Source organism: Mesoplodon densirostris, chromosome 18 (assembly GCF_025265405.1).
Source record: "Mesoplodon densirostris isolate mMesDen1 chromosome 18, mMesDen1 primary haplotype, whole genome shotgun sequence".
Taxonomy (NCBI): domain Eukaryota; kingdom Metazoa; phylum Chordata; class Mammalia; order Artiodactyla; family Ziphiidae; genus Mesoplodon; species Mesoplodon densirostris.
Window position 1 is genome coordinate 18,240,058 of NC_082678.1, and position 13,174 is coordinate 18,253,231.

Consider the following 13,174-nt stretch of genomic DNA (forward strand, 5'->3'; position numbering starts at 1 on the left):
AAATTAGCTGTTCTCTGTATCACTCATTGGGTCCACAGATACAAGTAGAGCCCCTACCACGTGCCAGGCAGCAGGAGGTCACTGGGGGTTCCTTTTCCCAGATACATTTTGTGAGCCATCCCAGTGCCACACAGATTGTTATACATAGGTCCTAAAGTGGGAAAACTTCCAACAGTGTAATCTAAATGTTCATTTTTTATGAAGCTTCATGTTAAAACAGAGCCTGGTTCTGTAGTTCTTGATGCCAGGCTGAGACTAAATGCCTAGCCTGAGGGTGCTTCCCATGATGTTCTGTGCCTAAATCCCAGCCTCTTCCCTCCAGGCCTGAGCCAATCTGTGAGGGCAGCTGTTTCTCATAAGTAGCTCCCAAATGGTTAGCCCAAATTCATCTTTTATGACCCTTCTTCCTTATCTTATCAGTGGAGAAATAAGGTAAGTTTGTAGGAACTTAGACATTGAGGCTTGGTGAAGGTGAGTACTTCCGATCTTAAATTTTGTGATTTTTCATCAGAGTAATTGATTATTAATCCTAGTGAGAGACCCACAGCAGGGTGAAGAAGGTGGGAGGACTTATTATTAAAAACCACAAAAGTTTTTTTAAAAATAAATTTATTTATTTAATTTTGGCTGTGTTGGGTCTTTGTTTCTGTGCGAGGGCTTTCCCTAGTTGCGGCGAATGGGGGCCACTCTTCATGGCGGTGCGCGGGCCTCTCACCGTCGTGGCCTCTCGTTGCGGAGCACAGGCTCCAGATGCGCAGGCTCAGTAGCTGTGGCTCATGGGCCCAGTTGCTCCACGGAATGTGGGATACTCCCAGACCAGGGCTCGAATCCGTGTCCCCTGCATTGGCAGGCAGATTCTCAACCACTGTGCCACCAGGGAAGCCCCCACAAAAGTTTTGAATAGGAGGGAGGCAAGGGTGTCAGAGTGGGTAAAGATATGTGAATGGAAGCAAAGATCAAAGAGAGAGAGATTTGAGGATGCTAGGCTGCTGGTTTTGAAGATGGAGGATGGGGACCACTAGCCAAGGAGAGCAGTGGCCTCTAGAGAGTGGAAAAGGCAAGGAAATGGATTCTCTTCCAGAACATTCAGAGGGAAATCAGCCTGCCAACACCTTGATTTTAGGACTTTTGACCTCCAGAACTAAGATTGTGTAAGTTTGTGTTGTTTTAAGCCACTTGGTGGTACTTTGTTACCACAGCAATAGGAAACAAATACAACTTCTAACACATTACATAATTTACTCAATTATTATGTTTATTTAAAAATTACTCTCCCCCTGCTAGGTGTACCTCTCCAGGGTAGGAATTTTTGTCTTTTTTTTTTTTCCTCTAAAGTATCCCAAACAACTAAAACAGGCCTGGCAAACCGTAGGTGCTCAGTAAATGTTAATAGATGGATAAATGGATAGATGTAGAAAGCGAGAGAAAGGAAAGAGTCAAGGATTCTCCTGAGACTTACTGACTGGGAACCTCACGTTATGTTTACTCACAGAGGGAATAGAGGAGCCGGTGCAGTTTGGAGAGACCTGAGAAAATGAAGATGGATTTAGTTTGGGGTATATTAAGGTTTGATGGGTTCTGTGGGATATATCTATGGAAAAAATATACCTCTATGGAAAATGTGAAGGGAAGTGGTTTCCTTTAGTTTTAGAAGGTAAGATGGCTTATGGCTGGGTCCATCGGCTGAACTTGTGTACAGGTAAATAATTTGGTCTAAGCTATTTATCCCATAGCCCATTTGCTTTTTTCCTTTCCTTCTTTCTTTTCTTTCTTTCTTTTTCTTTTTCACCTGCTCTAGGAGAGAGGGGGTGGGTGCATCAGTAATTCTGGAGAGCCAGCTGGAATGTGGGTCAGGCTGCTACAGGCCCTGGGGCAGTTCAATTTCCAAATCCTGAAGCTTCAGGCTTGTGAGGCTTCATGACACAAGAATCACAATCAGTTGCTCCCTCAGGCCCAATGTCACAACAGGCAGAGTCCTCAGAAGATGGAGAAGCAGGAGATCAGCTTCCCTCCCCAATCCTGAGGCAACTGATAACTAGTGACTCAAATGCTTCCCTGCCCTTTACTTTCTTCTTGGACCTCATTCAACAGGTATTGATTGCGTGCCTCTGGAACCCATAACACTGCCCTGGACACTGGGAAATACAAAGAACTAAGTGACATACGATCTTGCCCTAGGAGGACTTACATCCTGGTCGGGAAGACAGATGTTCACAAAGCTAAGAAAAATAGAAGCAACTATACATGGTGTCATGCACGGTACCGCCCAGCGGGCGAGGGCGGCTTACTGTGGTTGAAGTATCTAGAAAGACTCAGTGGAGCAGATGTCACGTGAGTGGGTCTTTAGGGGACTGGAGCACATGGAAGGGGAGGAATAAAGGCTTTTCTGATTGAGAGCAAAGACTGCAGGAGTGCCTTGACTCGTTCAGAGAGACTTGCCTTACGTGCAGTTGCAAGTTTGGAGTTTGTTTAGGGAATAAAGATCAGGCTCAGGAGTACACCACCTTTTGGGCATTTTAGTATCCCAGGCAACCACCCGGAAATAACCCCGCCCTCCACTTTTCAAAGCAAGCCCAGCCTAGCGCGGCGCATGCGCCTCGCAGGGCTCTAGCGCTGTGTTATCATGGAGGCGCAGAGCTAGATCGTCAGCCACCTCGGAGGCTGACATTTTGGATCCTGGAGGAAAAGTTGGAAAGGCTGGCACCACTACCAAGTCAGGCTGCACCACCCAAGAAGATGAGAGCAAAAGAACTCCCGTGGAGCGACAAGATCAGGCGGCGGAGTGAATCCGTGATGCTTCCCTCGGAAAAAAAGCTTGTAGATAGTTGCGCACAGCCCTGCCCTCATCTGAGATGGTGACTGTGTGGGCGCTCTAGCCGCGCCTTTTCGATTCCCGGAGGGGGCGGTGCCGTCGTCACTGGCTTTGAGGTGGCTGCGGCACAGGTCGCAGCGAGCTCTGATTGCGCCAGAGCCCTTAGTAGCCTTTTGTACGAGGAGGGTGGGGGTCTCTGACCTCTTCCCTCCTGTGCCGGGTTTCTCGGTTCCTTCCCTACGCGGGCCTACTGCTCCCCCGTGCAGCCCCGCCGCGGGCCGGCTATAACTGCGCCCCCGGGCCGGACGATGCCCAAGAAGCTGCTGCTGCTGCCTCCGCTCTCCGTGTCCTCCGCTTTCCGCGCCCCGCGAGCCTGCCCCGCCGCCCGCCCGGCCATGAACGCCGCCCGCACCGGCTACCGAGTCTTCTCGGCCAACTCCACGGCTGCCTGCACCGAGCTGGCCAAGCGCATCACCGAGTAAGGGGCGGGAGCCGGGGATGTCCCGAGGGGCCCCTCCCTTGCTCCTCTTCGTCTCCACGTCCCCCGACCCGGGCGAGGGGTAATTTGGCCCCATCGTCCTGCACCTGGGGGAGGGAGTCGCAGAATCCTGCCGTTTCAGGTCTGGACAAACCCTTGGAGGTGACAGAGGATCACCCCCCCACCCCACCCCCAGTTCTGCAGCTGAAAAGCGTTCGTCTGACTCTTGCTGGCTTCTCCCCGCCTCCGGGTCCTTGGACCGCTCGCCCTGCTTTCGGCTCCCCACTCCCACCTCCCAGGCGGTGGTGAGGATTCTGTAACCGCTGGATTAGCGCCTTGGAGAGAGGGGCTCTGGGTTTGGCTCCCTTTCCCACGGTTGGGGTTGACCTCTGAAGCTGGTCATTGCCATTCCCAAGTCTCCCCGAGGAGACGGAGGCCCGCACGTAGTTACAACACTGCGGACGGACGGGGCGGGTGCAGTAGGTGGGGGCGGCCGGAGGGCCTTGCAGGTGGAAGACCCGCGAGGCGCAAGGTGCACCGACAGAAGTAGAGGTGTAGGGGAGGGCAGGGAGAACAGGGCAACCCTAGGGGAGCCGATTTGTCGGAGTTGGTGATAGAAACCATGGTCTAACCGTATTTTGTAAGTCCGTTAGATTCGATCAGTCGAAGTCTTTGCCTTTCCTTGTCTTTTTCACCTAAGGAAGCCTCTGGCCTCAAGTGGCCTTTGGGGTCTGAAGGCCTTGTCAGTCTTACCCTGGGCAAGAGACTTGATTTTCCTGAACTTCATTGGTAAAATAGGGATAATTCCATCTGTTGGACCCAGAACATTGTGAGCACGAACAAAATAAAGTAGATCAAGCATCTAGCAGAGCAGAGGCTCATAGTGGCCCTCTGAATAAAACATGTTTACTAAATGGCCTCTTTTCTAGTTGGCTCTTGTGAAGAATCCCAGAACCCTAGTGTAAAGGAGGAGCCTTTTGAGCCCTTTGCAAATAAACTTGTTATAAAATAAATAAGCTTGTCTTTTAACTTTTAAAGTCATTTTCACATTTTAAACAACTTACATTAGAGTTCTGTGGGTTTTTCAGAGTTGATAATTAATGGTATGAAGATATTTTAAAATTCTAGATGAAAATGTAGAAGAAAGGGGAAACTTTAGTCACGTTTTCTCAGTAATGCCTATTACTGAGTTAGAGTTTTGAATGAGATTAGAAGAGTGTAAAAAAAAAACCAAACAATCCTTTTGCAATCTACTACCTAGTTTCTATTTCTAGCCTCTGATTATTTGTCTTTCTTTTTGAGGCCAACTAAAATACTAATTTTAAATATAAAGCTTGTGTTTGTTTACCTTGGGTCAGATTTACCACAGTGACCTTGCTAAGAGAAAGCAGAGGGAGGAGGGCAGATTTAAATAGTCAATGGTTTCGCTTTTTTGTTTTTATATTTGGTTCTTGAAAAGTTCCAGAAAAGTTTTAACCACTTTTAAGTGTGCAATTCACTGACATTAAGTACATTCACAGTGTTGTGTGATTATCACCACTATTCATTTCCAGATCTTTTAATCGTTTCAAACAGAAACTCCGTACCCTTTAAGCACTAACTCTCCATTCCCCCTACTCCCAAGACCCTGGTAACCTCTGTTCTACTTTGTGTGACTGTGAATGTGCCTATTCTAGGTACTTCCTATAAATGGAATCATGCAGTATTTGTATTTTTGTGCCTGACTTATTTTACTTAGAATCATTTTTTCAAGGTTCATCCGTATTGTAGCATGTACCAGAATTTCATTCCTTTTTAAGGCTGAATAATATTCTGTTGTACACTTGGTTGGAGTGTTTTTAAACAGATTCCACCCTTATATCATTTCACTCATAAAAATGGTAATGCTAACTGATAAGAACTGAAAACAAACAAAAACCTACCATTAATTCCTTAATATCTAGTATCTAGTCCTTGTTCATATTTCCTAGGTTGTCCCCAAAATGGGTTTTTACACTTGGTTTGTTCTAATCAGGATCCAGACAAGATTCACACTGCAATGGCACTGAAGTCTGTAACGCTTTTGACAATTGAGGCATTTACCCTGGGCTTGTGTGTTTTGGAATTATTGCTAGCAACCACATATTTGTTGGGTATTGATGTTCCAAGACAATTATTATTCAAAACAACAATGGAACTAGACACTAAACTTTGATTGTGGGCTCTTCCCAGTAAAGCAGTGTGTTACAGATTGGTGAGCGCTGGAAGCTGCTTGTGGAGTGACAGCAGGTTTTAACTCTTAATGAATTAAATTTTCTAAAATTTTTTTTTTTTTTTTTTGGTAAAAGAATGCTGGTGTAGTTATTGTAGTCTTTTTGTTAAACACATGCCTGTGAACTGGAGTTTTTAAAAAAGAGCGTTCTTAATTGCCTCCCCCTCCCCCTCCTTTAGGCGTCTTGGTGCTGAATTGGGGAAGTCTGTGGTTTATCAAGAGACCAATGGAGGTAAGTTAAACTTATTTCTTAAACATCCTTTGTTCTCTAAACTCTGTTTAATCGGCTGGCATGTTTTTAAAAGGCGAATGTTAATCATGTTTAACACAGAAATGAGGTTTTTTTTTGTTTTTTTTTTTGTTTTTTTGCGGTACGCGGGCCTCTCACTGCTGTGGCCTCTCCCGCTGCGGGGCTCAGGCTCCGGACGCGCAGGCTCAGCGGCCATGGCTCTTGGGCCCAGCCGCTCAGCGGCATGTGGGATCTTCCCGGACCGGGGCACGAACCCACGTCCCCTGCATCGGCAGGTGGACCCTCAACCAGTGCGCCGCCAGGGAAGCCCCGCGTTTCTGTTTTAACAGTTGGGGCAGAGGGCATTCCGTTCGTCCCTCTAAATCTTGACTTCTTTGCTCCTCCTTAAAAGTCTCCTTTCCTCCTGTTCCAAGATAATGCAAATATCCTATCGTTTTAGAATGAGATAAAGGAGCGATGTAGAGCGTAAGTTTTTTCTTCCATATTGTGCTGTATTTGATAAGTACTTTTTACATTTATCTGTTTCATTAGGCCATCAAATGACATTAAGTGCAATCGGTACTAGATAGTAACGACTTATTTAAAAAACTTCCTTGAGTTAGTTTTATGTCTCTTTTTTTTCTCTCAAGTCTTGTTGACCCTCACCGTGGGTTGGTCACCCATTTTTGCCGACGCCTGGGTTTCTGGGGAGAGCTGGAACATTAAATGATATTGCTTGAAGGCACTTGTTGATAGCCAATGTCCCAGGAATGCAGCAGCATCATAACCCCACCCCCCACCCCAGTGGGTTCCAGAGTATAATGTCATCACTCATTGCGAAGACAAGTTCGTATAAAAACAATTTGGAATTATTTTTGCAGAGTTGAAGGCCTTGGATTCATGTTTTTGTACTTGCTTTTCTCTTTGCAAGGTGTAACTGTCTATGGTATCACTAGCTTAACAGGAGATAATTAAAACAAAATTGATGTTTGGGGAGCTAATAAAGCAAAGTATTGGAAGAGGGAAAGATAGTTTAATGGGTAGTAATGGAAAGCACACGTTCCCGGGGTGTGTGTAAGTTACATGTGTGTTGTAATTAACCCCCAGAAACCCTTCATCCAGCTTCCACACTCACAACTTTTAACTTGGTGACTTGAGAAATTTTCCTGCCAGGACAAGTCAGGAGATGCTGGTATTTAAAAACCTGAAGATGGTGCAGATAGGTGAGATAGCCTATTTAACAGTAATGAATTTCCTTCATTGTGATGGCATTTGGGTTTCTCATAAATGAAGCGCTGGAGGAAAAGAGGGTGGTTTAGGGAAGACCTTTTTCTCCATCCTCCCATCCCTGTTCCAGGCCTCCTAGCTCTCTCTCATGCTGTCAAAGTAGCTTCTTAACGGGTCTTCTTACCTCCATTTTCAGCCTCTGTAGTCTGTTCTACCCACTTCCATCAGGATATTTCCAAAATGCAAACATTTTTACTTACTACTGTTTAAAACTGTATAGGCCATGGTCCAGTCTCCTTAGCAATCACGTGGGGCCCTTTGGGTTCTGAGTTCTGCCCATCTCACCTGCTTCGTCCTTCATCACGTCCGTCAGCACGTCTTGTGTGCTCTGATTCAAGAATCCATCTGAAGCCTGCCTGCCTCTCACTACCTCCACTGCAGCTGCTCTGGTCCAGCCCGCCATCTGTCGCTTGCCTGGACTCCTTCAGAAGCACCTGGAGTGGCTCCCCCAAGCAGCCCTTCTTGCTTTGCCACCGTTGTCCTCACACAGTAGCCAGTGATCACACGAGTCCTCCAGTGGCTCTGCTGTCACCCCTTGGAATAAAATCCAGACTCCTGCGTGGTGTGGTCCTGGTCAGCTCCCTGACCTCCTCTCTGTCTCTCTCTCCTCTCTCGCTGTGTTTCCGAGCGCACAGTGGCAGCCCCACTCTGCCCCACGTCTTTGCATGTTCCGTACTCCTTGCCTCACTGTATGTTCCAGTCTACAGCGAGGCCATCATTGCCAGGCCTCTTTCTCTTTTTTCATGGCTGGTCTTTCTCCTGCACATTGGCCTGGAGAGTTTGCCAGCCTTTGGCATTGCATTGTCTCTCCTGAGTCAGTCTTTGTCCCCTTGGTCCAGGTCCCCCACTTTGGGACCCCAACTCGGGGCCTGGAACAGAGGAGGCATTGGCCTTTGTTGAAAGAATAATAAGGATATTAACTTTTGGCCTCTTTATTCGCTGTATACTTTTCCCTAAGCATCTTGTGTTTATTTAGTGACGGATATTCTTTTCTGGACCCTGAGATTTTACGTACACTTGTTTGTTGCTTTTGCCTTCTAGTCTATTTTTGGCTTTTTCTCCGCTTAGCTTGACTGTTTTTTACATAAGTACATGCCATTCCGAGATCTCTTAAGAATTTATTTTGGTGCGCTAAGCAAAGCATTGGTTTAGACTCACCTTTACTTCCTCCAACTGCTGCCTGATTATTGTACCGTGAAGAGCTTTTCTTCAAACTGCAGAACGTTTTTATTTTTCAGAAACAAGAGTTGAAATAAAAGAATCTGTTCGTGGCCAAGATATTTTCATTATACAGACAATACCCAGGTAAGAGCACTACTTTATTTATCTCTCTTCCTCAAAAAATCTTAGTGATATAACTTATTATCTTTTTATATGAACAACAGTTCCATTTTCTTTAAATTATAAATGTGTTTTCACATTAAATGCTTTCCAAAATACTATATGTGTACACATATATGTGTGTGGGTCTATATATGTGTGTGTGTGTCTCTCTCTCTCTATAAATGTATGTATATATATATAGTCTTTTGGAATTCCTGCCACGCTTGTCACACTATACTTAACTGTTATTGTTTACTTTAAAATTTTTTTTAAATTTTATTTATTTATTTATTGGCTGTGTTGCTGCATGCGGGCTTTCTGTAGTTATGGTCAGTGGGGGCTACTCTTTGTTGCGGTGTGCGGGCTTCTCATTGTGGTGGCTTCTCTTGTGGAGCACGGGCTCTAGGTGCGTGGGCTTCAGTAGTTGTGGCATGTGGGCTCAGTAGTTGTGGCTCATGGGCTCTAGAGCGCAGGCTCAGTAGTTGTGGCGCACGGGCTTAGTTGCTCCACGGCATGTGGGATCTTCCTGGACCAGGGCTCGAACCCGTGTCCCCTGCATTGGCAGGCAGATTCTTAACCACTGCGCCAGCAGGGAAGCTCCTGTTATTGTTTACTTGATCATCTTCTCCAAGCTTTAAACTCCTCAAGGACAAAAATATTCTACCTCCATTTGCAGGAACCTAGGCCAGTGTCTGTCCGCTCAGCTCTCCTGGAAAGCCTTTGTTGTTGTTAAATGGTGGGTTTTATTTTGCACAGTGACCTGTCTCTAGCCTGTCTGTCACAGATACTATCTACCACTCCTTCCCTCAGGGTGGGAGGACTGGCCCTGGGGGAATCCTGGCATACCTGAGCATGAACTTCCCTGTGGGGTTATCTCCTCTCAGCCCCTCACTGGGAATGGGGTCGATAGATCACGAGTGTCTTTGAAAAATCCAGACCTTCACATCTTGATCGGTTTAGATTCCTGAGGCCATGTTAGTAATAAACACGGCACTGGCTGCCAGCAGGGTGCGGATGCTTTACACGGATCATTTTTAATCCTTATGTGTCAGTCCTACATGGCAGCTCTTGTTGGCCTCTGTGATACTGTGATTTATGATAAGAAATATGTATCTGGTCTTCCTTTCCTGGCACAGAGCTCCTAAAACCCTTGGAATATCCTAAGTGATACGAGCAGTAAAGGTATCTTTGGTTATTCAGAACAAGCCCCTTTCAGTTACACCTGAGTTATGTGAGTGAGGTGATTTTTGGAAAGCCCCTGGATAAACACAGGATGGGGGCTGGTTGCCAGGGTAACCAACCTTGTGGTTAGAGGGTTGGTACTTTCAGCCCAGCCCCCCTGACCTCCGGAGAGGGGAGAGGGGCTGGAAGTTGAATCAGTCGCCAGTGGCCAATGATTTGATCATTTGTGCCTGTATAATGAAGCCTCCATAAAAAACTGAAAGGACTGGGTTCGGAGAGCTTCTGGGTTGGTGAAGACGTGGAGGTGCTAGGGTGTGGTACACCCAGAAAGGGCGTGGAAGCTCTGCACCCCTTGCCCTATACCTCGCCCTGTGCACCTCCCCCATCTGGCTGTTCCTGAGTTACATCCTTGATAGTAACCTGGTAATCTAGTGAGAAAACTGTTTTTCTGAGTTTTATTTATTTATTTATTGGCTATGCCACGAGGCATGCGGGATCTTAGTTCCCCACCTGGGGATAGAACCTGTGCCCTCTGCAGTGGAAGCACGGAGTCTTAACCACTGGACTGCCAGGGAAGTCCCTGAGATATTTTTTGCCTTTTTCTTTTTTCTTTTTTTACTTTGCTCTAGCAAATTAATCGGAGCTGAGGAGGGGGTCATGGGAACCTCTGATTTATAGCGGGTTGGTCAGAAGCATAGGTGACAGCCTGGGCTTGCCCATGTCTGAAGTGAGGAAGGGGGCAGTCTTACTGGGCCCTTAACCTGTGGGATCTGATGCTTTGTCCAGGCAGAGAGTGTCAGAATTGAGTTGAATTGTAGGATACCCAGCTGGTGTCCCGAGATTCTGAGAATTACCTACGTGTGGGAAAATCCCCACACATTTGGTGACCAGAAGTATTCAGTGTTCTAAATGTACAGAGAAGGGAAAAAATTTTTCCTTACAGCCTCCTGTGAAGGGATTGAGAAAACGGGGTCTGAAGGAAACTGAGGACCACAGGGTCATGGAGTGAGTAATCTGAACCCTGGTGTAACAGAGTTCCCTGTACACTGGTAACTGCTAGATACTAAGTATTTTAATACTTTTTTCTGATCATGAAGAATAATGTTCATCTCTGCAAACACAGGCAGTATAGAAATGTGTATCAGAAAATAAAAATTCCCCAGCCCTCTGAGATAACTAAATACCTGGTTGTTCCTCTTTATTTGATAATGTGCATACAAATTTAGTCTCCATAATTCAGGTGAGCCTCAAAACCAAAATAAAAGTAATTTTAATTTATCTGCATGGTTCAAGTTTCAAAAGGGTGTATGATGAGTCCTGCCTCTGCCATCAGCCACCCTGCTTCCCTCCCTGGATACGGCAAGTGTTATCAGGTTCTTAAGCATTCTTTTCAGAGACTCTGTGTGCTCAAGCAGTTGCTTATATGTTTTTCTTCATTTGTACATAGAAGGAGTCTAATAGGGAATTCCCTGGCGGCCCAGTGATGAGGACTCTGTGCCTCCAGTGCAGGGTTCTGTCCCTGGTCAGGGAACTGAGATCCCACAGGCCCAGCGGTGCTGCCAAAAAAAAAAAAAAGGAACCTAGAAAAATGGTACAGATGAACCGGTTTGCAGGGCAGAAACTGAGACACAGATGTAGAGAACAAACGTATGGACACCAAGGGGGGAAAGTGGCGGGCGGGGGGGTGGGTGGGATGACTTGGGAGACTGGGATTGACACGTATACACTAATACGTATAAAATGGATACCGAATAACCTACTGTATAAAAAAAAAATAAAACTCAGAAATTCAAAAACAAAAAAAAGCGTGTAAGTTACCTCTAAATTGATAAGTTAGCAATGATTCTAATATCTACCTAAAGTTTACTCAGAAATTATTCTTCTTCCCAAAAGAAAAAGACAGTTATAAAATAACCATACCTGTAGCCACATCAATTATGTTAACATTTTATAAATACGAATTTTGTAGATTTGACTACATCATAATCACTGAAAAAATATAATTATTTAAAAATATTTCACTTAGTCAAAAAATTTTCCTACATTGAGGTCTTCTTTGCCTAGATGTACTTAATTCTGAAATGCTTCATCCACTTGTAAATATTTTCTTTTAGATCAGTTAATCAATATACTTAACATGCAGTAAAAAAAAAATGTCTAATACGCTTTGCTGAACTTCAAGCATTGTATTCTATCAATACAGAAAGAGCTACCTTATCTTTAAAAGATTCTAATTTTGAAACAATCACAAACTTCCAGAAAACTAGCCTGTGCTGTGCAGCCACTTTAGACAGAGTTGCCAGCCTGGTGCCTCACCACCCCAAACACTTCAGCGTGTAGGTCCTACAAACAAGGGCTTTCTCTTATACAGCCACAGTGCCACCGTCAGAATCAGGATACTGAGACCTCTGTGTTGTCACCACCTAAGCCTCAGACCCCATCCCCGTGTCATCTGCTGTCCCCCAGGCCTCTTCCTGGCACAATGAGCCAGTTGAGGCTCAGGTAGCACTTAGTTGTCTGTGTCGTGTCTTCTGGACAGTCTGGAACCATCCCTCCGTCTTTCCTTGACTTTCAAAACTTTGTCACTTTTTTTTTTTTTTTTTTTTTTTTTTTTTTTGCTGTACGCGGGCCTCTCACTGCTGTGGCCTCTCCCGTTGCGGAGCACAGGCTCCGGACACACAGGCTCCGCGGCCATGGCTCGCGGGCCCAGCCGCTCCGCGGCATGTGGGATCTTCCGGGATCGGGGCACGAACCCGTGTCCCCTGCATCGGCAGGCGGACTCTCAACCACTGCGCCACCAGGGAAGCCCCAAAACTTTGTCACTTTTGAAGACGACACTTTGGCCAGTTTCTTTTGTCGAATGACCCTCAGTTTAGGTTTGCCATATTTCATTATGGTGGGATTCAGTGGAGCTGTGTTCCCATCTTGTCTTCTGCGGCTTCATACTGTGTTCTGTGGACACACCGAAGCTTATTCCTCCTGTCGCATATGCTGTGTCTCTAGTCTTGTGCTTGCCAACTGCGGGACATCCTGTATGTGCGTCACATTGCCCGTGTTTAAGGTGTGTCTCTACGAAGATTCCAAGAAATGCGATTGCTGGGTGTGAGGATCCATGCATTTGTAGTATTGATAGATGTGGCTGCATCGATAGACACTTGAAATATTTGTGGTATCGATAGATAATTGCATATTGCCCTCCATGGAGGATCTACTAATTTATGTTTCCTCCAGCAATTTTGGTTTTGTTCTGTTTGTCTCCTGGTGACGGGAATCTTTTTGCCCCACGCTTTTGTTTGACACCTGCACCTTAGGAATGAGGGGAAAGCCTGAGGGGCTTGCGTAGCCCTAGAACATGTGTAGTCAGAGAGCTTTGACACTCCCCTTGGCTGCTCCCTGGCCTTCTGTGCTTATCCTGGTTTTTGTTGGTGGTGAATGGTAAGGTTGCATTGTCACCACTTCTTTTTTTTTTTTTAACCTCTGAATTCTTGAGTTCCTTAGGGTATAGGACAGAGCTGCAGGTGACCCTAGATCCTTGGCTTGGCCTCCTTAGACTACTGAGAGCCTTTTACTAGTTTATTGAGGGAGAGAGAACAGAACCTCGACCTTTGTAGC

General features: G+C 45.8%; 1 protein-coding gene across 1 annotated transcript in view; it reads left to right on the top strand.

Moving 5' to 3' along the window:
• Positions 1-2,607: 2,607 nt before the first annotated feature.
• Positions 2,608-13,174, top strand: part of PRPSAP1 (phosphoribosyl pyrophosphate synthetase associated protein 1) — a 31,697-nt gene continuing 21,130 nt past the window's right edge. The window contains exons 1-3 of the mRNA XM_060082283.1: positions 2,608-3,290; positions 5,721-5,773; positions 8,296-8,362. Of these exons, the coding sequence (XP_059938266.1) occupies positions 3,121-3,290; positions 5,721-5,773; positions 8,296-8,362 (290 nt within the window). The 5' untranslated portion in view covers positions 2,608-3,120. The remainder of the gene's footprint in view (positions 3,291-5,720; positions 5,774-8,295; positions 8,363-13,174) is intronic.